This window comes from Ornithodoros turicata, chromosome 4, assembly GCF_037126465.1.
Source record: "Ornithodoros turicata isolate Travis chromosome 4, ASM3712646v1, whole genome shotgun sequence".
Classification (NCBI taxonomy): Eukaryota; Metazoa; Arthropoda; class Arachnida; order Ixodida; family Argasidae; genus Ornithodoros; species Ornithodoros turicata.
In genome coordinates, this window is record NC_088204.1 from 78,353,992 (window position 1) to 78,379,454 (window position 25,463).

Below are 25,463 nucleotides of genomic sequence, written 5' to 3' on the forward strand. Positions count from 1 at the left end.
ATTGCCTTAGCCTCAAGCCTTACGCAAATACACGAGGTTTCGCATAATTAGTCATGTGTTCTATCATCACCTTTTCCCGGAGTATTTGATATATTTCAGAATGATTGCAATCGATCCGCAACATTTTGCAATCTCTGTTGTCTCGCGGCGTGAACCCCAATGATTATTACATTTTTGCGTGTTAAACCCAATCTGTCGGGACTGCAATGCCTGACATGGGGTGCCTCACCACTAGATGGCATTCAGTCTCCAGCACTGCCCAACAGAGGGGGTACTATCCTTAGCTTTATGTATGGGAACACGCGAGCACGTGACTGATGACCTCCTCTGCCACTTACGTAGGCGCTCTGTGGCAACGCATGAAAGCAAATGACTAGAGTTTTGTCTGGTGCCCGCAGCTATCAGCCTGTGATACCAGGATACCTGTGATACTTTCAAACTGGTTCTGTGGAGTTCATATAACCCCCTCAAAATTGGAGCTATCCTCCGTTGAGAGTCTACATACCAAGGACAAGAAAACGCAAGAGAAAAAGCAAAAATAATCCAAATCCGCGACATCGAATCAATGAGTACCCAATCCACATTTTAAATAGCATATTCATTGATCGAAACGCCCGATGCGGGCAAACATCATTGGATTTACAGAGAGGAACCGAATAACAGATGTTCTTCGATGAGGCAATGGTCACAGTCGAGCTAGCGCCCAACACCAGAACAGAAAAGACAGTCGTTGTGATTGTGAATACACAAAAATGCAGACTCAATATGTGCTGCTTAGCCGGAGACAGGTTCTTGAAAACGAAACGTATCCACCACAAGCTTCCACACCGTTCCTTGTGCGGTTAAGACGAACGATTCTGTGAACGGAGTCCAGGATTTTCCAGTGTACTTCACCTGGCCCACTGCAGCAACGTGGATGGTTGTTTGACCCTGGACGAATTCATTCCAGATGGGCTGAGAGTCCACACATATCAATTGGGCCTCGCACGCAGGCAGGGATTCGTAGAACTTGCCGATGTCCGCCTTGTTATTGAAAACGTTTCCGTTCCACAAAACAGTCGCGTTCTCCAGGAACAGATTCGCCAAAAGGTGTCTGCGCTTTTCCAGAGTCTCGTAGAACAGTTTGGCGAAGTCTTCACCAGCTTTTGTAGCTTGTTCGGCCCTTTCTTTTTGGCTCACTACGTCCGCTGCCATGTCTTGAGTCGTATTATCCACAGAGATTATCCAGTATTATCGGATTTATCGGTACATGTGTCTGCAGTTGTAGCGGTTGCAATTCGCACGATGGCCGCTTCGACTGGGCGCGCCACAAGTCATGTGGGGACTATGACGATGGTGCTGGCGAGAGGCGTAAAGCGCCGCCGCCGTGGTTTTTGCCACGCGCCGCCGCCGGTGCTGTTTCCACGTGTTCACGAGCATGATGTACGGACGCTTGCCAACTTTTGGTTTTGTAATGGAGGTAAGGGTTTCGTGCCCTTTGGGAGGTCACTTTTGAGACTGACCATGACATCGCAAATAGAGTATCTCTTTGTGAAAATAGTGTGCTTGTTTCCTATATTGATAAGACTTCACGTTCACAGAAAACGAGTGCAGCTAGCGTTACGTTGGCGCTCTAATTTTGCAAGATGGGGACAAAATGCGAAAAATCGCTGTGATCTGTTCTGCGAAGAAGGCCTACTGCGTGCCAAGGAGAAAGGTGGACACAAATCCTTCGGGCGCAAAAAATGAGGTGAGTTATGTCGACTGTTTCACAAGGTGTAGGGGTGTAGGAGACGCCGCCGTTTATTGGGCTTTATTTTGCATGATGATTTGTCAGGATAATTTTTCATTATTCTTTCTGTAGTCTGCGTTCTTCTGCTGCGTTACATTGCCGTGCAAATTATGTACCAACTAAGTCGCATCCATCCAGACTTCCCCCCCCCCCCCATTCTTAGTGCGGAGGAACACGTAGTTCCGCGTAAAGAACAATGAGATCAGCTGTTTTCCCAAGACGATTATTTTAGAACCCATTCATCACCCTATTTGCTTATGACATATGTGGTTATGGTATGGTGAGCCAGAATGGCTAAACGGAAGCTGCAACCGGGTCAAACCGACCTGGAAACGTACCGGAGCACTCGCGATGGGCGAAATTGAAGCAATCCACCGCAGACACGGGGGGAAAAGAAAAAAATGTGGGTGTGCTGATACGTCACGCGCCGCAGATATGATTACGTCCCCTGGCTTTTGGTCTATCTTCAGATATGACTACGACAGACGTGCGAGTTCTGCATTTTGAAATGTGTTGTAGAGGCTGCGTCTCACTGCTTACGAAGGAACCCAAGCAGCACAATGTACTGAAAGTCGAGTGCAATAGGGGTGAGCGGTATGTATCTTATCAATGTTCTTTAGTGTCACGAGCCTGTTCAAGGCCTTCCAGTTACCCGTCCACCCCTATTGCACTCGACTTTCAGTACATTGTGCTGCTTGGGAAGTAAATGCCACTCGGACTCTATCTCCCGTTTCGGGGCATTTAGAAGGTTCCTTAAATTTTGGCTGCATTTTTTGCACCCATTATTTACACCCCAACATAATTAAGCTTGGCGCATGGTGGCGTGATACACTGATACATTACATATATTTTTTTGGGGGGAGAGGAAAGATTTATCGTCGTAAAAATCACACAAATCCTTGCCGTTCTCGCTGTGATATATTCGCTCTGACGTTATATGTCCACGTACCGAAGAAGGGAGAGGAGGCAATAAGCAGGCCTTTCGTATCCAGGTGGCGTTCGCAGTCCCCTTGCTTCTCCCTTTCCCCTCGTGCACATAGTAGAGCGGTCTCATTGGATCGCTCTCAAATAAGGTACCACAACAACTGCATGTGATGCCCACGTTGCATCATCTTTTTCACCACAGTGTGGTGGCCCGTCTGCGAGTACCCCCCTATTGCTGCTTTCTGAGTGGACAGACGGTTTGTCACATGCTTTCTCCGATGCGCAGAGACATACTGTCGTGATGTATATGTATTCGCGTGGTGTGACACGCAAATGTCGCTGTGTGCTGTGTATGTGTCACGAACATCTTACTCGAGGTAATGGAAGGCGATATGCTGTTCAGACAGAATGTCGCATCCGGTAGAAATACCAAGGAATACAGCCTCGTCGTACAAGCCAGCGATTTTGCTTACGTCTTCAGAACAGGGTTTATACACTATGTGGGTTTGGTCCCCTTTTGCGGGACACCCAAATAAATCAATAAACAAACTATATATCACTGCTTCCCAAAGTCTCCCCCTCAATCGCGACTTTACGCGATACCACAAGCTTTCGATTGCAGTGCGTGGACACCAATACACAAGATTGACGCTGAAATTTTATTTGGCAGTTAATATAATCAGATTGAATCAGCTGGGTTAGAAACCATCGCACAGCCCTATTCAAAAAAGTCTCACCAGGTCTGTTCTGATTTGGGACACTGTCTTGATGCTAACATCAGCTGATGTTAACATTTGCACAGCCGCGCTGATGCACAGCTTCACAGTTAAGAGGTAACACGAATTCAAAGGTTGCCATTCAATAAAAGAGAGCGGGTAATAAAATACATTTTATTAACAAACACAAATTCCCAAGTCCTTTCTTCAGCACTGGGAGGCGCTCAAGTTCGTGGGGTAGCCATACACGGGATTTGTCATACCTATACCAGAAGGCTCAAGATCCTGCGAAAAAGAAAGGTAAAAATTTGAGGGCGATTAATGTCCGTTAGTATTAGACATTCGACTTACTTCTAATTGCTTTTCATACAGAATGCATACGTAGGCCTCACTACACACGCCACCACACCACACCTCATACAGACATGACACACATGACATACGCCACGTACACGACATGATACACACATTCAGCCGCTCGCGAAGCTCTCGTAGAACGCATGAGACACGTCTGCACATGTCCAGAGACGAGGCGCAACTGACGACGGCTCCACGTGACGGAGAAGAACGAATCAGCATGCGGAGCGCAGCCTGATTCGCTATTCTCCGTCACGTGCCGCGCTGTACACGGACACTTTGGTCACCCCGCTGCGACGCCGGCTTTTCTTCAAAATGGGGCTTCTAATGCTAACGCATTAAAAACACAGATACCCGTACGGGTGAGCGGAATCTACACATTCGGAGCTGTAAGGGCATGAACATTTTGTTTGACGTGCTATACTGGCAAACAGTACTTCCTTGGCACTACTTTCTCTGGGATAAAACTTACCTCCTCTGCAGGGGTGAGAGATACCTGTGAACGAGAACACAAAATGTAGATTCCATCATCAGATTATTTACAAACGAACACTGGCTGAACACTCACATCCTCCATCTGAACATCGAATACAGGGTTCGCTATGGAAAGTCCATCGGAATATCTGCAATAGGAAAGCGGTACGTGTTGGAAGATTGCAACTTTCGATCTTTTACATACAATACACACGTGTACGTACAAACGTGTCGCATCTTTCGGAATTGTCATTGCCATGGACTATTTGGTTTACTATGTGGCACTACGTTACCACAATAGTACTCGTAGAACACCGCAAGGGGTACATAGTTGTATAGTTCGGAGTCCACCAGAGCCGTTTATTAGGAGAGTCTGGCAATTGGGAGGAGCCTGTCTCCAAGCGCGTCATTTGACGTCACACGGCAGGCGGCGCCAGGGCCAATGCCACCATTTTGGATCAGACCTTGAAACCTTCCCTTGCCTTTCATTCCGCCATTTTGGAGCGGAGGTAAACCCTCGAAATCCCCCCACGCGGCTCTCCTTTCACTCCGGCGAAGTGGGCGGAGCGATGACGGCTCTGACGTCACGGCGGGCCCCCATCTTCGGGCGGCAGAAGATCAAAGAATGGCCAAACTCTCCCCCTAAACGGCTCTGGAGTCCACCTTGGACGTCGAACTACTAACGTATCGCTAAGGTACCTACGTGGGTCGCGTTTTGCGCCTGTAGACGACGAGCCCAACAGCCACAGCGATCGCCAACAGCACAAGCAGGGGGAGAACGATATGCCAGGCTTGGAAACCTGCAGAAGAAAGGTCGTACGAGATTTGTGCCAAATAATAGCAAATAAGCCGTGTTCACATGCCGTGGGCACTCTCGGTCACCGTGGATGCAGATGCCAAGTGATTGAACACGGCATAATTGTAGTTATACATGTGCATCGGTAAGCTGTACACAAGTGACCTCCAGAACGGGATGAACGCAGAGGAAGGACACAGGAAAGGAGAGTCACTGGGGGCGCCTTACTGGATCGATCACCTAAACGCGCTAACGTGACTGGTGGCGGAAGACGTCACGTCTTCCGCCCAATGGGGAGGCGGGCACTTCCTATTCTGCGGTCGTATTTGGAACTGCCCGTCCCGCGTCTGACGCTGAGCAGCCGACCGATCGCCATGCTTCCTCGCCGTAGCAGACGGTTCTCGGCAGCCAATAATGGTGGTCTGTGATCTGTCGTCACTATACGCTAGGAGGAGATGGGAAGAGATTGCCGCCGCCGCTGCGCGCCCTCTTGTTATACTGAATTTCTCGGGAAATTCTCGCTTCCCACATATTGTGCGTCACAGTCCATGAAGATGGTATGTTCGTATCACGAGGCAAATAAATAAATATATATAGCTATAATGAAAAAATGAGGTACGGACTACGAATATTCTGGAAGTGAAAAAAAAAGGTTATTTATTTACGTTTGAGATATTATATTTAGTTTGAGGGCACGTGAAATGGAAATGAATACCCCCTGTCTATCTTCCTCCCTAAGTGTCAACGAACTCCCCTTTGTGTTTTCCTGCAATCTCTTTGTCGTCTTCTGATCTCTCCTACTTATGTCATTCTGGTCAACCGCCCTCTTCAGCCTTTAAAATGCCGCACCGTACATATATGTGTGTGTGTTTGACAGTGCTCAAACGTCGCCATACTAGCACTGGACACCTGTTTCGGCCTTTGTGGGCCTCTTCAGCTGGGCGCAGGCCGGCAGCGTTTGAGCGGGTGGTGTCAGAAGGTCACACACATACGCTGCGTGCAGCCAAAGAGCTTCGGCTACTTCCCCTTAATTGCGTGTAACATTCCGTTGACGATCCTTTAGAAAAAGGTCTTACCGGATGACGTTGACATTTGCGCAGCAGGTGGACCCACGGAAAGTGTCTCGTTGCATCTGGATCCTCCGTAGCTAAGTCTGCAACTACAGCCGGGAAATCCATGGGGCTCCAAGAGCACGCACAGCCCAGAATTCTGGCAGAAGTACTCCGGACAAACTGCAAAAACATTTCATGTATTTCGACAAAATGGACGACACTTTTCTACAGTCTCAATGACCATTGAAACAATGGCCAACCGCATTGAACATGCGCGTAGCACAACCTGGCGTGTAAAATGTGAACGTCTCAAGCAGCATTGGAACGTGCTGTGCCCACATGACACCTTGAGTGGTTGTCGCCTTACGGGACAGGTGGCGCCACAAGCAAATTCAATGGTCACTGGTTTCAACGGTCATTAAGACTGTCCGTATGAGAGACGTAGAACGCGTGAGACATTCTCACTCGCCATTCCCCACAGAAATAAACAATGATGATGATTAAGCGCCATAGGTTAATACACGTGCTGTGATAATTATCAATCAATTATAAATCACAGAACTATATATTATGCACTATATTACCGTCGAAATAAGGGCATACTTTCTTACCGGAGTGTAGACCTGAGGCGTAAAAAATATCGCTTCTTTGTTCAAATTCAATCGAGAATGCGACGAAAAAGGGAGCACACTGGACAAACGATGGGGAACGATACTTGTCGAAATGCTAGTGGCGGGAATCGGGCCCGCAACCTCTCTGATTGATGGTCAGGGGGCAGGCGGCATCAATCTTGAGTAATGTAGTAGTTAGCAGCTGATGTCTACTAATTACAAAAAGCAGTGTAGGCTGTACAAGATGACAAACTTCGGGGTGTAGCAGAGATACTGACCTCCGCAAAGCGACTCGTCGGAGCCGTCAGCACAGTCTGGGTGTTCGTCGCATATAAAAGTGCGAGGCAAGCAGTGATCGTCGGTTGGGGGCAGGGCGCAGTAAAAGTATTCGGGTGGGCACTGTTGTTTCCTGTCATCTGGTAAAGGAGAAAGGATGTTCAGCTCAGAATCAGACATGGTCCGATATAAGCACATTTGTGAAGAACACGGCGTGTTGATAGGGACGGTAACAATATCAGAGACGTCTTTGACTGATCGGAAAAAGCTTGTTACCACATACCTTTGCGTTCAGTGTTAACACCACGAAATAACTGGGGCCGTGAGTTGTCTACAGACGTGGACTGATAGAGGATATTAGGAGGGGATTAGGGAGACAGGAGGGTTAGTACAGGTCGGGACAAATGTCTACGGAACACGCGAGCAGCGTATATTTGCTTCCGAGCGACAACCTAGCGGCCGTCGGAAGCGGGTGAGTTCACTGTTTCGGAGGGATGGAAGGGTGCGCTGTTAGCGACACACAGTGGTAGTTCCGGTGTCGTTTGGGTGTGCCAGGGAAGTGGAAGCTACCGCTGTGTGCCGCTAACAGCGCACCCTTCCACCCCTCCGAAACAGTGAACTCATCCGTTTCCGGCGGCCGCTAGGGTGTCGCACCGAAGAAAAAGTACGACGCTCGCGTGTTCCGTAAACTTTTGTCCCGGCCTGTACGCGTGCTGTCAGTGTCTCACTGGAGCATCTGTGTACGAACCTAAGGAAAATACAGCCTCGTTCTGATCATGCGTCGCTCTATTAATGATTTCTGCAATTGACTATCGTTGGAGACGACACGACAGCGCTACCTCTCTGTTATGGACACCCGCGCAGAAGCTGGCTGCAAAGTCATACGTACCACACTTTTCGTCTCTTCCGTCGGGGCAATCACGGACGCCGTCGCAGACTAGAAGGGCCGGGATACATTTGCCACCGCAATCAAAATGGTCCTCTTGACAGGCACGCGGAACTCCGGACGGCGTAGCTATGGTCTGTTCCGTGGGTACAGTTGGCAAGCCAGGTGGAGACGGCTTCATGGGCGGCAGAGGTCCGGTGGTGGGAGACACCGCGACGCTGCGAAGCATAACGGGTTGTGGTTATGACGTGTGTGATTATGCGTTTTTTTTTGCGAAGAAAAAAGAAAAGAAAGACAATAGAAGAAAATTGATGGCCCGGGTCAGGAATCTCCAGCTGTACGTGCACTTCAATTTTGCCTTTTTGGTTTCAAAAGCAGCAAAGATTCGGTCTTAGTGATCCCGGCAGTGTCCGTAAAAGGGAGCACGGTAGTGCAACGCGGAATTAGTATAACCGAAACATGTTATCTGCTTTTCCTTTCAAACGAACTCGCTCTCACCGTAGCCGAATTTCCTGAAACGCCCCATACCATTTTAAAGTCCGGCACACGCAAATACCAGAAAAGCGCGAAGATACCTGCATTCTTCGCCGAAGCTGACATCGTCGAAGGCAATCACGTCGCTCGGTCCGTTCCCGGAACGGACCTCGAAGACAACCTGAAACTCCTTCTTGTCTTCCAGCACCAACGTCCTTCTCGTCCAGAAGTCACCGATCTCTGCCTTCTGCTCCCACAGGACCTCGCCTCCAGTATCGCCGTCTTCAAGATAACGTTTGCGAACTCTCGCCAGGTTTACTTCGTGTCCATGCATGTAGATGTGGAACGTCACCCTGCACCTTCCCGGGGCGAATACCGGCGAGTAGAAGTAGTTAGGCTTGTGGTAGTGATGCAACATGCCTCCGTACTCGACGTATGTTCCGACATCCGTAAAAGTTGTGTGATCGAACAAAGGACCTGTGTTATCCTGTCTCCGGACAGGGGAACGCCCGTGCTCGAATGACCAGTGGTCGCTGTCTTTATGCTGTCCAAGAACGCCGAAATGTCCGTCGTCGAAAGTTACCCTGATGTTGTGACAGTTCTCCTCGTCGCTTCCGTCGCGGCAGTCCTCGTACAGGTCACATTTTTTGTCTCTGGACACGCAACGATGGCCGCATGATACCTCCTTAGGGTCGCAAGAGCTTCTCTGCGCAAGCTGCTTTGGGTATGCGCAGTCTAAGAACCGGAAGTCGTCCATGGCGAACAGTGATCCCCCTCCACGAGCCGGTGTAGATATTTCTAGAACGATGCGGAACGGTACTTTCCTTCTGCCTATGCCTATCGTTGCGTTTTTCCAGGATCTAATCTTGCCGTCTTCGGACTCACGTTTGAACAGTACGATGTCGGGACTTCCTTGCGAAGAAAGAAGGACATTGACTCTAATCAGGGGATAGTAGAGCCAATAGTTAAAACTAATTTTACAGTCCGGCGTTGCTTGGTGAAAAGTTGGCGAAGTCAACCTTATAGCACCCTTGACGACGTCTGAGTCCTGGCCAATCCATACCAAGAGATAGTCACCTATCTCAGACTTTGTTGTCGTGTCAGCAGGAGGTGCACCCGGAAAGTCTTCTTTGGCCGCTAACGCCGTCAATGCCTTCCATACCACACGCGATGGCAGTTCTTTAGGGCCGCGCCAACCGCACTCGTCGGCCCCCTCAAAATCGCAAGCTGAAGGACACGTCTTTTCGTCGCGTCCTTCTGGACAGTCCTTTTTAAAATCACACACTAAGTCGTTTGCAATGCAGCTGTTATCCTCGCACGTAAACTCAGTTTCGTTGTTGCACCGTCTTTCTGGCTGGACGGGCTCCACAGGGGGCTTCGCGTTAAACGGTTTACATTCCGGAGCGAAAGAAACGTCATCGATGGCCAGGATGCTTTGCGTTCCCACGCCTTGTCTTGCGTTTATCATCGCACGGAACGGCACTGAACTCGAAAGTGGAACGTCAAGCTTTTGCCAGCTTCGTGTAAGACTGCCCTGTGCGGTTGTTAAGATATACGAAAATTTAGTGTCTGTCGTTGGTTTCACAAGGACTCGCAGTACGTCGTCGTCTCCATACGCCATGTTGTACCACAGGCGCAGGTGACATTTTTGGCTCGTTGTTGCGTCGAACAGAATGCTCTGCAGTATAGCCGCAGCCCTCTCGCTCGTGTCTTCTCGTTTGAGGTACAGGTAATGGCCAGATTCGTTGCCGTAAGTGTGGTCTGTGGCAAGACCTGCAGATGCTTGGCTGATTTCCCACGTGGCGCGACGGTTCTGCGTACCGTACAAGCTCCACCCGCAGAAGTCGCCCTCAAAGTCGCATCGCCCAGGGAACGCATCGCAGCTCATTTCGTCCGATCCGTCACTGCAGTCTTTCGCGAAGTCGCAGAGCTGTGATTGGTAGATGCACTCATGCGGCGACCCTGGGCATGATACCATTCCGGCTGCGTCGCACTTCTTCTGCGGGTCCGGCGACGCTGTAGCACACTCGATCAGACTCACTTCATCGACGCCAATCCTTGATGCTCCGTGGGGACTCTTCGCGTCGAATTCGAGACGCCAGGACGCATTCCTCTTCCCAATATTAGCCACAGCGTGTGACCACTGGTCTTCTGTACTGTCACTCAGACTCTCAAGCAGCAAGGTGGACTGTTCAACCACTTTCAACTGCAGGCTGTTTCCGTCCACCGATTTGGTCCTGTAATAGTAGAACTCTACTCGACAAGTCTCAGCCGTCGCCTTAAGCGGTACTGTCGTTATTCTTGCCGTTTCTCCGACGACGCCCTCACCTTCTCTTTCAACACTCATGAAGTAGCCTTGTCCAGACTTGTCCGCCAGCGGTTTCATACCTCCACGGCCCTGATTCACCCTAGACCAGCTGAAGACGCCATCACTGATATCTACCCACCCGCACATGTGTTGGTCAAAAGAGCACGTCGCGCAGTGAGCCTCGTCCGTCCCATCAGCACAGTCCTCCTTGAAATCGCATTTTAAGTTGGCATCGATACACTGACCATTACCGCATACAAATTTCTTTATGTCACACTCTGTCTGCGGTGGCGTTGGTATGGGTAGGAGATTCGGAAGAGAACTTGCGTTACTCCTGTGACATTCCTCCGAAAAGGAAACGTCATCCACTAACCACGCACCATTGTTATCTGTTCCAGACGTCGCTTCTATAGAGACCTGGAAGGGGCCTTTGACGTCCCCCAAATGTATGGTCTTCCGCTCAAAGTACTGGCCGAATACCTTCGATGTCTTCCACAGGAGACGCGGCGAGCCAAGCTTATCGACGCGCAGGGTAACCTGCAGGCTTCCACTGCCTCTGTTGTAGCTGTCGTAGTCGAGATCCCTAAAAACTGTGCGGTAAGTGTAGTAAAAGCGTAAGGCACATCCATGTGACGAAGCAACAAGGATTGGACTCGCTACGCCTCCATTTGTGTTGCGGGGCAGGAACCGGAACCGGAAGCTGAGATAATTTCCGTAGCGCGTATTAGTGGTGTGGTCGCGGTCGTCATTGTCAGGATGCACGGCTGGATATGAGATGCCGCGGGATTTTCGTAGCTGCCAGAAGCGCCCAACAGACCAACCACAGGTGCCGTCTTCAAAATCGCAACGACCGGGGAAGTTTTCTTCGCAGTTGGCCCGGGGGTTGGTGCCTTCGTCACTCATGTCCCCACAGTCGTCGTTGAAGTCGCAAAGCTGATCCCGAGAAATGCAGTGGCCGTTGGAACACCGGTACATCCTGCTATCGCTGCACACGGCGGGAATGGGTTGCGGAACCTCACAGTTTTCGTACGAGAGATCGTCCACAGCGAACGTCGTATTTCCTTTCTCTACAGAACCGAGCAGTACAACGGCGAACCGGTTGGGAACTCGGCCTAAGACAGCTTCTGCTTTCTGCCACACAGGGTACTTCCTCGTACTTCCTTGTACGACGAGGGCAGTGGTCTCACTACTGACGGCAGTCACGGCAGAGCGCATGCGTACCTTCACAACGGAAGACTCCCCCGATAAGGTTGAGCTGAACCAGAAATTAACCTTGCAAACCGGCGCTGCATTTCGCAAGTACGGGCTGACCATCCTGCCATTCCTAAAGGCTTCGTCTTCCCCTGACATAATCAGTTGCATGTAGTGCCCCGTGCCTGATGCGGTAGTCTTGTCGACCTTCGGCCCAAGATCACTAGACTGCGCCTTTGTCAGAAGCCACTCAATGGAACGGGATTCTTTCGTCCAGTTGCACGTGTCGCCCTGTTCAAAATCACAAGTAAGACCGCACTGTGCTTCGTCGGTACGGTCCTTGCAGTCATGAACGAAATTGCAGATCTTGTCATGAGTCAGATGCGTCGTTCCGTTGTCGCAAGTGAAAGACGGGTGGTGAAAGTCTTCGAGAGGCTGGCAAGGATCGTGAGTGAGTTCGAAGTCATCGAGCGCGTAGAACATGGAGTGGAGATTGGAGAAAGATGGCGCGAATCCTACTCGGCACGAAGAGTTTGAAGCGAGGATAACTTGTCCTTTGACCCATCGTCCTTCCCCGTCATTCTGTACCTGGTACTCTTGGACTTCATCGCCGTGTCCTCTCCTCAAGAAGACGTCAAGGTCGTGGGTCTGAGTTCCGTTGCGATACAACCAGAAACTTAAACATCCTCTGGAACAATCTGGCAAGTCCGGCGATATCAGTTTAGATCCGAGCCTGGCTCTTCGAGAAGGCGTTACCGCTACGACGGCGTACGTACCATAGATGGCACCGTACGTGTGGTCCACATTAGGAGCAAGAGGATGATTTCGTCCGTTGTTCCTGGTCCATGCTAGAGGAGGTCGGGTGACGTGTTCGTTTTCCCACATGCAGAAATCGTCTTCAAAGTTGCAGGAGCCAAGAGTAGGACATTGGGAAAGGATTTCAATGTCGTCTACTGCGATCGTACCCTGCTGTGACCTCACGATGCCCTTTAAGAAGAACTGATAACCTTCCGCTGTCTGAGTAGCCTGTACCTGCGCTGCACGCCATCTTGGAGAACCCCATTCCTGTGCGCGTAGCACGGCATTGACTGACGTAAATAGTTTGCTGGCAGTGCCCGTGGCGATGTTATGGTTTCCGGTGATATAGTACCAGAACCGGATACAGGAAGCTTCGTCTTTTCTGAAGAGCGGACTCAGAGCCACAGCGTTTCTTCCTGCGAAATGAAAGTAATGTTTCTGGAGACTACTGAAGCATGATGTAATGTTTCAGAGAACTCATTGCAAAGAACGCGGCAAACCTACCTTGCTGATTATTGACCGGGTTGAAATTTACAAAGAAGGCATGTCCGCTCCATGTTCCTTCTGTGTGGTCCCTTGACAGCCCAGCGTCCTTAGCACTTTGCCGTTGCCATCGATAACGACCTTCCAGTGACGGTACCCAACCGCACTCATCGCTCTCGAAGCCGCAGTACGTCGGAGGCGGACATTTTCCCACTTGCGCCGAAATATCATCCAGCGCAACCACACCCTCGGCGACTCTGCGGCTTCTGAACGCGAAGTACTGGTTCTGCATACCTGGAACAAATGCCTGTCCATAGTTCCACTGCGGTCCTGCTGACCTGTCACTTTCAAAGAACGTGGTATTTTTGTCGACGCCTATGCTGTAGAAGGACAACGGCGAGACACTTGTACCGTGCATGTAGTACCAAAACATGACGCAAAGACCAGAGTCGCTCGTAGTAACAGAATCTGAAGTGACAAGTGTAGCACTAGTAATCGATGCAGACGACTCGGAGATTGTAACGTAGGATCCGTACACCGACATTGTGGTGTGATCGGTTTTGGGCATGAGGTTCGGCAATCTGAGGTACCGTTCAGCGGTGACCCGTTTCCAGAAGGAACTTCGAGGAGAATGGGTGTTGTTCACCCAGATGCAGGTGCCATTTTCGAAGTCACAGTCCATAGGATGGGGTTGGTGAACCGGTGGCGGCGTAGGTTGTGGACCGGAGTCACCACAGAGATGAAGTTTGAGATCAACGTCGTCTACCGCTATACCAGTTGCTATATTCATGGCGAAACTCTCTCGCGTTTCGGCGATGAGCTGAAAATACATATCTGTGGCCGTAGACGAGGGCAAGAAGGAATATTGGAATTTACGCCAGCCGTTGTCAGGTGTGGTAATTTCTCCGAGAGGCACGCGTGCATAGCCGTTGTACACTGCTTCAGCGCGAAGCACACTGTTTTTAGTGTCCTTCATGGAATACCAGAATGTGAAACACAATCCTTTGTTGGAGGTGATGTCGAGTTCCTCCGAGCGGAATGTTGCGTTTACACCTGCGCTGACAAAGGACAACGGGACGTACATGTACTTTCCGTAAACCGAAAGAGTCGTCACATCATCTGGTGGTCCTCCTAATGTTCTGCTGTGCAGTGCCTCCCAGTGTCGCCAGTAAAAGCCAGATGTCCAACCGCCCGTCGGGCTAGTTATCCACCCGCAGGTGCCACTTTCAAAGTCGCAGGTAATCGAATTGGTACAGGGCCCTAACTTCAGCTCCGTGTCATCAAGAGCCAGGTAACCACTGTAATCGCTTGCGACTGCAGCTGTGGTCAGTGCCTCGATGACTAGTGTGTAGTACCTGATTTCAGGTAGCAGAGCTCGGCCCTTCTCCCACGCACCATGACGATCGCCCACTCGCTTCCAAACAGGCCGCAGAGTGCTAATAAGCGCATAACCAGTTGCGTTTTGGTAGACGGACAACGTGCCTGCGTCTCCGGTCATGCTGTACCAAAACTCGAGGCAGCGATCTCCAACGCCTTCAAAGGGCGGGCTCATTAGTAGTGCACGGTCGCCTTGACGCATTGGTCTCGTAAAGGCATAGTGGCCCTGAGGATCGCCAAGTGTATGGTCACCAGCTGGGCCTCCTCCACGGTTACCAGAACTGCTCGTTCTCTTCCAGCCTTGAGCCAGTCCGTGAGTAGTTGGCGTCCAGTCACACATATCCGTTTCGAAGTCACAAGAACCGGGGGTCCTGCAAACGCCACGTGAGAAAGAGAAGTCATCTAGGGCGATGACCGACGTTGTTATGGGTATAGCCTCAATAATGATTTTATGTGGTAGGGTGCTGTTCATGGTATGTTCTCCCCTAACCCACTGAAACGTTTGAGACACGTTTCTAGTTGAGACGGCATCCGGTCCAGTCGACACAGCCAGTGCAGTTAGTCCTTCGAACGGATAGTACCAGAATGTGAAACAGCCGCCATTTGGTGAAGTCGGCTCCAGTACTGGGCCTCGAAGACGTGCATACTGGTCAGTGGCGGCCCCTGCCGAGAGGATGGCGTAGTTTCCGTCTCCCGTTGTGTGATCCTCTTCGGGCTTATTTCTGACGCTATTCTTAGCACCATTTTCAATTTTCCATGTGAGGCCACCTGCTGGATCATTTTTCCAGCGACAGAAACCTTCATTGAAAGAAGTGTCGTCGAAGTCACATGGGACAGACACAGAAGATGATGTGCAGTTTTCTGAAAAAGTGATGTCATCCACAGCGAGTTTCCGCATCAGCCTACGCCGGTTGTTTCGGGCATGTCTCAAATATAATTCAATGCTTGAATCGTTACCAGAGTACTCCGGCACGATTGCTGTGACGACATTCCATCGCGTTCCTTCTTGTATGGTAGCTATATCATTAGGCATCTCTCCTGGCACCATGTGACGCAAAAGCAATCGTTCCGATGCAGTCGATGTCTTCCTGTAAAACACCCACATCTGGACCTGACACATTGACGAAATCGGAGGTAGCCGGGGACTCCGCAGTCGCGACGAAATCTGGTTTGGCATGTGGTTGTTACTCAGCAGCATGACGTGACCGTCACCGCTTCCCGTTGTGCGGTCCTTCTTCAACCATGACCTGCTGCTCGCCCCTGCTCGCTCCCAGCGCACGACTCCTCTGGAAATGTCTCGCCACCCGCAGGCGTCTCGTTCAAAGTCGCAAGGTCCACATCCGTCTTCGTCCGAACCGTCTTTGCAATCCAAGGTGTAGTCGCACTGAAATGAAGCTGGAATGCAACTGCGGTCTCTGCAGGTGAACTGCGAGGGCTTGCATGCTTCGGGCGTCGGGGCTGGATCGGGTAGGCTGCCGTTAAAGAGTGCACACTCTGGAGTGAGAGAGATGTCGTCTACGGCTATGACTCCCTCGTAACCATCCTTCGTGGTCCCAATCAGGATAAAACGGAACGGATCTGTCCACTGTACGTCAACGGATGCGCGTGACCAAAACTGTCCTCTGTCGCCTTCGAATTTCGTTTGAGCCTTCCAGCTCCTGACGTTAGCGTCGGTGTCGAACTCAGCGTACACCGTTAGAGAGCCAACGTCTTTTCCGTACATGTAGTAGAAAAATCGGAGCTGACAGATGCCATGTTTCGCAGTCTTTGGTAGGTAAGTGGGACTGACGTAGTTGGCCGAGCTGCGCAAGTGCGCTTCAGAACGCGGTTCCAGGAGCAACACACGACCGCTGATGCTCGTCCCCGTGGTATGGTCCACGGTAGGACCAGTGAAAACGAAAGATTCCCGTGTCCTTTGCAAGGGCGATGTCACGACCCAAGAAAGATCATTCGTATCTCTCAGCTTGGGGAAAGTCCAGTCGCACTGGCTTCCTAGTTCAAAGTTGCAGAAGTGGAAGCCGTCACACGAAGATTCGTCTTCTCCGTCGCCGCAGTCGTCGGCGTGGTCACACACTCGATGTCGGTCGATGCAGACTTTAGTGGCGAGGCAGAGATGCTGCTGGTCACCGTTACAAGGATCCTCATCCGAAGCTCGTGGAGGACCGCAGTTCTCGAACTCGATGCTGTCTACTGCTACAAATCCTGCGTAACTGCTCGGGTTGTATGTAGACGCGAGCAACTGCACCGAGAACTCATTGCTGGATGGACCCAGCATTGCGACCCCCAGTTGCCAGGAGTCGTTTCCTTTCCTTTCCGCATACCGCCACACGGTGCTTTCGAGTCCCATCATCGTCTTCTTTACTTGGAGCATTGGGCTGAACTCATTTGACATGTAGAAATAGAATGACAGCGAGCATTCCCTCCAGCAGCGCTTCAAGGCGTGGTCTCCGGTGGGAGTTGTAAGCATGGCCAGTTTGTTCTCGAGGCCCGACGATGCCACCCATACGTATCCCCCATACTCCGTTCCGTTGCTCTGGTCGAATTGTGGTAGAGAGCTGTCCTGACTTGCGTCCCGAGCCGTGCTCCACGTCCATGGTACGGTGCCTGCGACAGTGGACCAGACGCAGGTGTCCTGGTCGAAGTTACATTGGCCGCAGTGGAGCTCGTCTTCGCCATCAGGGCAGTCCTCGACGAAGTCGCAGACCTGAAGGAAGCATGACCGTTGTAGTGGCATGTCTTACTGTCATGAAGATACTATTCAAGCTTATTTGAGCACCAAAGCATTTCGTATTGGAAGCATTCGACGCTCAACCGACTGGACAACCGCTACTTTGACCTCGCAAAAGAGGGGAATCCCTGACAAGAGGGATGCTGCCTTGTCAGCGCTTGTGACATTTATTCAGTGCAGTGCGTCGGAGTCACTCTATTAAGACCGCGTGATTCATTGTGTGCTACGTTAACTGATGATTTGGCATTTGGCCGTTATATTTATAGCGAAGGCTTCGTGTTTTTCTTGTTTCTCTCTTTTTTTTTTGGGGGGGGGGGGAGGTCTGTTTATGGGAGTAGCCGAATATGTCGTATGTCGAATTCGACCTCTCCCTAATAGTTTTTATTGTCAACATCAACAATATCGACGCGTGAGTAGCGTTGTGCCTTCCCTCGAGCATTCTGTGTTCCAGCGTAGCCGTGCAATTACGCTAGCACTATTTCCAGTGCGATGTCTCGGCTGGCCAGTCGCGCCGTACAAAAGTTACCACAGTTCTTGGTGCCATACCTTAGATACAGGAAGCTGTCCATCCTTGCATCCTTGCAACTTTTCACTTCCGCGACACACGCCGCTTTCGAGGACGACGTCATCCAGTGCGATGACTCTACCTTTGCTGTCTGCATTCCTTCCGACAAACCGAATTCTTATCCAGGGCGGCACACCATTTGATGCTGGTATGTTTACGGTGCTCTTCTGCCAGCCAACTGTAGTGGAAGAGAAGGCAACCACGGGAGCGGAATCCAAACCTTTGTCTTGCGGAAGGTCAGCAGGGACAGAGAGGACCTGTAAGGCTGATGGCGATTGTGCCGTGATGTGGTACCAGAACGTCAGGCAGCTGGGCAGTGTGGCGTTCTTCGGCTCAGATTCCAGTACCGCGATATGACTGCCCGCTGTGTGACCACCTTCCATGTAGATGTACACTCCTGGAAAGAAATATGTTGTCGTCAAATATATGTACTGCGCGCTCCGGCAGCTCGATCCTCTGCAGTGTGTCTGCGAACTACGAAAACAATTTTATAAAATACGCAAACGCCCTTTTTCTTTAATAACCATAATACATTTAGATATATTCTATAGACCAAGTGAGCACCTTATGGGCACACTAGCAAGCTTCTGGGGCATTGTCCTAATTAACAAAGCGCGCTTTCTACCTTGTAGGTAGGTACATGGATAGATAGACAAATAAATAGAGATACATAGGACGAGAGGGAGAGGAGGAGAAAGAGAAGAAAAACAGCAAAACGAAGAGGTAGTGCTGTTGGCTGAACCTCTGTCGTTCATAATTAAAATGTTGATAAGTCAAGTACGTCAAAGGTAGCAAGGACAACACCTCGGAAGGTTGCTGATGCTACCATGAATTGACCCGCTTGACCACTGACCGCAATCTAAAATGAAAGTTGGGAATTTCCTTATTTCATAAAATCTTGTCTAAGCGCGGACACCCTGCATAATGAGCTCCTACGATTCTTGGAATCTGCTAACATCTTACTGCTCACCGTCAATGGTGCCCAAGGTGTGGTCGGCGACGGGTCCATCCTCTGGAGCTGCTCCGCGGCTGCGAACCCATGCCCTGTCTATGGTTGGTGCCATGGCATTCCGCCAATTGCAGAGACCGTCTTCAAAACTGCAGTGTCCACTGTCGCGACAAGCGCCCTCTGTGAGCAGCACGTCGTCCAGTGCTAATGCACGGCTACGAGAGCTGCTCTTGCTAGGGTTCATGAGCCCCATGATGACAGCCTGAAATTTCAGCGCGGGTCAAAACATGAACTCTGTCACTCATGTGTGAATAGGGATTCACGACTCGACCCGACCCGACCGACCGACGCACATTTTTTGCACTTACATTCATACTCGCACTGTGGCACACAACAACGTATCCACGAGAAAAAAATCTAACAACAGACATCACCTCGATCGATCGATCGATTTTTTTTTGCTCTGCGGCTTTTCCCACCTGACACTACCAATCAATCAAGCTATCAAGCAATCACTAACTCAAGTTGAGAGCGTGAGATGGAAAAGCCACAGAGCAAAAAACTGTGCAACATGGCAAGGCTCCTCGAGTGATGGAACCCGCTTACAAGAAGGGGAAATACAACTACGTATATCGTTTATGTATATCGAAACAGAGAAAAGACAACGGATGACAAGCACAGAACATTATTTTACATAAGTTAAAATGACCTACAATGAAAAGGAAAGAAAAAGTGAGACGGAATACACGATAGTAAACGCTCCCAGTAGGGTAGTCGTCGTGATAATCAGGATGTTATGCTGTAGTTTTTCCTCTCATATCGGTTGTTTGTGCAAGCACCTCCCCCTGGATTTATACAAATTATGATCGGCTGCCAGGTTTCTCTCTGCATCACCGGCCACCATCTTTGTTCATCACCTGCCTTTCTTGTTCTGCAGTAGTTGGATGCTGTATTACTGTGATACCAGTTGCGGAATGCTTGCAGTTTAGGTAACCCATTGCATCCCACATAGCCACATTCCATTGTACCGGATTAGTACCCTCACGTTTTGGCATTAAATCATCTCTTCTAAATTAATCTCTTCTTTTTGCTCGCGTCCATCACGCATCTTATCTGTGGTTCTTGTTCTTAGCATTCCTGTCCTAAAAAAAAGCCCGCTATCTATTTATTTAATTATTGTTTATCGTTCATATGTTGAGCCCGAAATCATTACATAACGGAGGTGGGCACACGGTAAGATAGAGAAAAAATTAAGAAGAACAGGGTACATGATAAAACGGGCATTTCACACGATGCAGAAAAAACAAAAGGTGCAAGGTAATATAAGGTATGTACGTTAGAACCAGATACACAGTAGCTAGAGATACAAAGATGCGATAACAAACTCTGAAAGTGAGGATGCAACACCAACAAAACACACACACACACACAAAAAAACTTTGCGACTATAAGCTTACGGAAATGCCTAATAAGTCAGCTACAGAGTGCTCCAAATCGATTGGGTCAGTCATGGGTTACACACTCAGCGGGGATGTCCTTCCAGAGCCGAGTTATGCGAGGGATAAGGGATTGGTCGCAGTGTAATTCTACTCGAGGAATGAAGTTCGACTTTGAATTGAACATCGTCACGGACTAATCAAGATGGAGTGTTTAACACTGAAGAGCGCAAAGATGTGTCATGAAGTATCTCATTAAAAGCGGAAAGTCCGGATAAAGAACGACGTTGGCTTAGCGGGGGCAAGGAAAGGGACTGCTATTCATTATTGTAAGGCTGGAGCCGTAGTGCTGTAGTCGTTGAGAGTATAGCTCTCGATGTGCTCTATTGATCGATATTATATGTATATATGCTCTTATATAAATTGAAACACAGACTACGAAGGTACGGGAAGTAAGAAAAAAGGGATTATTTATTTACATTTAAGATACTTGGAATGCTAAAAGGGTTGTCTACGTTACGGCGGAAGCTCCGCCTTCGTCAGGCGCAGGCGGAGCGGCCTGAAGGCGGCCTGACGAAGGCGGAGCTTCCGCCGTAACGTAGACAACCCTTTTAGCATTCCAAGTATCTTAAATGTAAATAAATAATCCCTTTTTTCTTACTTCCCGTACCTTCGTAGTCTGTGTTTCAATTTTCATTTCAGCTACATATATTCGCGGTCGTCCGAACCCCATTCACCAAGTATATGCTCTTATATATATACATATATATATATCTATGCTATTATACATGCATATATGCTCTATATCGACAGCTATTCTGGATGCTCTCGATATAGAATTCATGAGAACTGCGTGGTAAGGATCCCAGACGGAGGCAGAACCTCTGAGAGCTTTTCGTTTTCTATGTTTCGTGCGGCGCCCCCTATTTGTGAAAACTTTTGCACGTTTTTTGCACTTACGTTTACACTCGCATGGAGACAGGCAACAACGCATCCGTGAGAAATCTAAAAACGGATATCACCCCGCAGGACTACCTATCACTACGTTTTTTTTTTTACTTACGTCGTAGGGCTTGCTACTTTGCAGCGTGAAAGCAGCTGGTAGCCACCCTTTTACAACTGAGGACCTCTCGTGCAAACCCACAATGTCTTTCATGACAATGACGGGCTGTGCAGTCGCCGCGACCACACCTTTCGTTTCGGAACCAAAGTTGTACCATAACCTCAAGCAGGCCCCCGTTGTTGGCGGATTGTTCGGGATGACCAGTGTCGATCCAACTCCTCTCATGGAGTCCTTCGATGTCAGCACCAGGTAGTGACCTGAGTACGATAGAAAGATGTAGCCGTGGTGAACATGATGGAAATTAATCCGGCTGATACTTGTACACAAACGGACAACGTAGCAAAAAGGCCTTCATGGGTGGGAGCGTAGGAATGTTGTTATAGGGCAGTCGTCGACAAAGCAAGACAGCGGGACGAGCTAAACCTACACTTCTTGATTACCGGCCAAGTGCGCTGGCAATTACGCCACGCTGACACGACTTCTAGACGACTTGCTAAGGAACCTCTTTCGAGTGAACGGTTTTCACACTGGCCTTTCTTCACACTCTTTTCTGCAAGCTTTGAGAAAAGTATGCAGGACACACAAACGCGTACATATAAAAAGACGAAGCGGGCGACACCCGCTGGACATTGTCACCACCACGGCCACCAGGTGTCGCCTACTTCATTCTTTCAATGTATACGTATGCGTTTTAGAGAGAGAGAGAGAGAAAAGCGGAAAGGACCCTGTGTAGGAAAGAGTGTGAGGGAGGCCGGTGAGCGTCCCGTCCGTTTGAAAGAGGCTTCCCGGCAAGTCTCCTTCAAGTCGTGCCAGCGTGGTGTAATTGCTAGTGCACGTGCCCCGCAAATGAAGGCGTTTGAGTCGGTGCCCGGCCACTCTCTGGCCTTTTCGACGAGTGCCTCATTTCGTTGTGACGGAGTCTCGATGGTAGAAACCCCAACAACACCGAATATCCTCTGGGTGTACGAATAACGTCGTGACGGATTCGTACGTCCGATGGATATCCGAGGGATGTCCATCGGACGTGTGAATTTGTTGGGACATTATTCGTACATCCCGAGGATATTCGATGTTGGGGAAGCATCGCTGCTGTGCTCGTGGAAGACAACATCAGTAGAAGGACAACTTTCCTTACCTTCGTTGGTACCAAACGTGTGATCCTCCTTGGGCGCTCGAGGCTCAACGGAATCGCTTGCCAGAACTCTTTGCCAGGACGTGCCACGGAAGGATTGCACCTCGTAACCACACAGCCCGTCACCCTCGAAGTCACATAGGCTGCCAACTATGGCGAGGAAAAAAATGGGGCTTATGTACAAGTGGGCGATGGTTTTGTCGCTTTGGTTAGTTGGTGGCAACGAGAGTAAGTCGGCCATTGATCCGTTATAAAGGGACTATCGCATCCGCCGCGGTAGATTCCTAAACTACAGTGCCATTTCACTCCTCGTTCCCTTGTTCATCACCGACAATAGCGGGGCGAATTACAGGGGTTGTTTCTGTGCAATTTGATGTAATGTCTGGCAAGAGCAGACGACGGAAATTGAGAGCGTTCCGAAATTTCCATCTCTGGAGACGTCAGTTGGACAAGGCCAATCAGGGAGCGGCAGAGATACCTTGGCGTCTGACCGCCGGGCGGGAGTCTGAGACCGGCTAGTGGAAGGCTGCTTCTTGTTAGCGTCGTACGTGTTTGTACAGCCAGGAGCGCAACACCGTGTTTCCAGGGAACATGGTCACGTCAGCACTCACACTGGCAAGCGAAAGTCGACGCATTTGCCGAGGCTTTGGTGGTGGTGGTGGCGAGAGGGCTTGCCGTTGTCGGCCTCACGTGTGTGGGCAACGTCACGACTCACGCCCTGGGGGAATGTGCGTCCTGGGCCGACTTCTAAGGGAACTGTGCCGACATATGTCTGAAAGCGTCTGAGGAAAACCCAGGAAAAACCCCAGACAGCACAGCCGGCACCGGGATTCGAACCCGGGTACCTCCCAGTCTCGACGTGACATGGCCAGCACGCTAACCACTGAGCCACGGGAGCTGGTTGCCGAGGCTTTTCGCGAAAGGTGCGAACGCGAAGCAGAGGATCTCGGAGCCAATCACATGCACTGCTATCCCATGCACTGCTATCCCATTCGTGTGCCCGGCTTACGTCATTTTGGTTCAGTTGCAGAGGGAGTGCGAATCTTTAAAACTCGTTTATTCAATACGCAAGACGTTTTCTTAAGAGAAACTTGCCCACGTAGACTGTGAAACCATGCCGAACGTCACCGTTTCAGTCTCATACACACCTCTCCGGACGCTGTAGTCCTTTTAAGGAACGATACAGAATAGATGAGTTTAGAAAATCCCAGGGCTGCGTTGCATCCTGGGAGATTACTGGAATGAACTGTCTTTCAAGCCTTCGATTTCGTTGACCCTGACCCCTCGTGGACAATCGGCCAAGAGAGAAGGAACCGAAACAGCTTGGAGACCTTCTCCTCCTTTGTTATCAGCAAGTTCCCAGAGTTCAAGGCGCCGCTAAGCTCGCTGGGATTTTCTGAAGTCGTGTATTTAGTCGAGTTAATGCCCATTTCGAAGGTCGTAATACGAGACGTAAGCCTAATTGCTTAAATTTCACGTGGCAATGCTTCCATGTTGGGATATATTCTGGTGCGGAACTAAATAAGGTATGAACTTTTAATCAAATTGAATCGGCTCACCATTTTGATTCTTTGACGTTTGTGTTCGGATTTTTCGTTTTGTCAGTGAACTAAAAACGACGAATTAGCTTACCAGGATGCTTGCAGGTGCCTGTGTTCGATACCCTCATGTCGTCAATGGCTACTTCTGCTTCCTGTGGAGACACCTTGATGACTATAGAGTTAGTGGCGAGAGTGTCGTTGATGAGGGTCACCATAGATGTCCTGCGCCACACGCGTTCGGCTGCCTGACGTTGAAGCCAGACTGTCCGCGAGGATTTATCTGCAATTGCAGAACACGTAATATCATTGCACCTCCAATTGATACGAGCGCACGTGCTTGGCATACCCTCTACCGTACACATGCCTGCTTTGCACAAGCGTTTCTTCCTGCATTGTGGCATTCGTACTACTCTGATTAGACACTACTGAATTAGTTACTACTGTGTTAGTTGTCGTCAACCTGTCGTACTGCATCCCACTTTACCCTGCCTTCACTCCTTCACCTAACTTACTTTACCTCTGCTGCTGCCCCAGCCTATCCGACATGTTTACACCTCGCTCCTTCATTTCAATTAAGCCTACTTTCCCTTAACGGACTGTGCCGCTTCCATATTGCGCAGCAACTTATACAGCCTCGCAGTACGTTGCTCTTGGTACTAAAAATCGCAATATGATAAGCTGCAAACAAAGCTGGGAGAAAGGTATATAGAGGAAAATGATCTGTAACGAGGCAATTCCTACTCCCCCCCCCCCGCCCAAGCAGCACAATACGTTGGCCCAATATTAGACCAATATTGGGCCGACATTGCCTATATTTGTCCAATATTGGGCTAACATCCAAGTTCCGAAGCCGCCCTGATAGGTGGCACAGCACTGCGGCAATGTTAGATCTCACCGTTAAAGCTAGAGCGGCTAAATAATGGCAATATATCGAGTTCCTGGTATACAATCCAAGCTGTGTGATCGTTGCGGAGACAGTGTGTGACCGTCTGCTATTATCGAGTGTACCTGTATTACTTCCCTTACTTAAAGGAAGGGTGTTGCGGCCTGTGAGCCTTCTACCGCGAAAAATTACATTACAGCCATTACATCAGTGTGGGGGCGTCATGACTGCGCCCGGTGCTATTGCGCCGAAACCAACGTATATCCTCTAGCCTGTCGCCGCACACTATGCTACCATACACTATGCTCTAAACTTGCTTACTAGACCACACAAAGCATTTACGACAGGCACTTGCAAAGGAGCTAATCTCCTTCACGCAGTTTTCCCAGGCGAGCCCCATATTTCCGTGATATACGAGAACCATCCCCGTATCGGATAGATATGGACCCAATTTACGATCTCAAATCTAGTCCTCACCAGTTCCGATGGATACTTGCAGACGCGCAGGGTTGAGGCTGAGGAGGAAGTACCAGAACTCGATGCAGTAGGGCGTCTGCGACACCTTGAGGGGTGGGCTCACCAGAGCAGACTCATCACCAGCCGACTCCACCGGAGAGTAATATGCGTACTTTCCTAGGCGATAAATAGCACCCGTGCACGTCATTTAAAACG

General features: G+C 49.8%; 2 protein-coding genes across 4 annotated transcripts in view; both read right to left on the reverse strand.

The window, feature by feature from the left end:
• Nucleotides 1-579: 579 nt before the first annotated feature.
• LOC135392013 (NTF2-related export protein 2-like) lies at nt 580-1,334 on the reverse strand. Its single transcript, XM_064622625.1, has one exon. It carries the CDS (start codon nt 1,192-1,194, stop codon nt 775-777), a length of 420 nt encoding a protein of 139 aa, XP_064478695.1. The 5' UTR covers nt 1,195-1,334; the 3' UTR covers nt 580-774.
• Nucleotides 1,335-3,571: 2,237 nt separating this feature from the next.
• The window catches only part of LOC135392010 (MAM and LDL-receptor class A domain-containing protein 1-like), a 103,447-nt gene continuing 81,555 nt past the window's right edge, over nt 3,572-25,463 (reverse strand). For all 3 annotated transcript variants that reach the window (XM_064622621.1, XM_064622620.1, XM_064622622.1), the window contains 15 exons: nt 25,269-25,424; nt 24,000-24,188; nt 22,371-22,517; nt 21,236-21,492; nt 18,758-18,998; nt 17,769-18,184; nt 13,139-17,198; nt 8,439-13,050; nt 7,867-8,081; nt 6,980-7,117; nt 6,115-6,270; nt 4,946-5,042; nt 4,337-4,391; nt 4,241-4,264; nt 3,572-3,696 (listed from right to left, as the gene is read on the reverse strand). In XM_064622621.1, the coding sequence (XP_064478691.1) occupies nt 3,619-3,696; nt 4,241-4,264; nt 4,337-4,391; nt 4,946-5,042; nt 6,115-6,270; nt 6,980-7,117; nt 7,867-8,081; nt 8,439-13,050; nt 13,139-17,198; nt 17,769-18,184; nt 18,758-18,998; nt 21,236-21,492; nt 22,371-22,517; nt 24,000-24,188; nt 25,269-25,424 (10,841 nt within the window). In that variant the 3' untranslated portion in view covers nt 3,572-3,618. The remainder of the gene's footprint in view (nt 3,697-4,240; nt 4,265-4,336; nt 4,392-4,945; nt 5,043-6,114; nt 6,271-6,979; nt 7,118-7,866; nt 8,082-8,438; nt 13,051-13,138; nt 17,199-17,768; nt 18,185-18,757; nt 18,999-21,235; nt 21,493-22,370; nt 22,518-23,999; nt 24,189-25,268; nt 25,425-25,463) is intronic.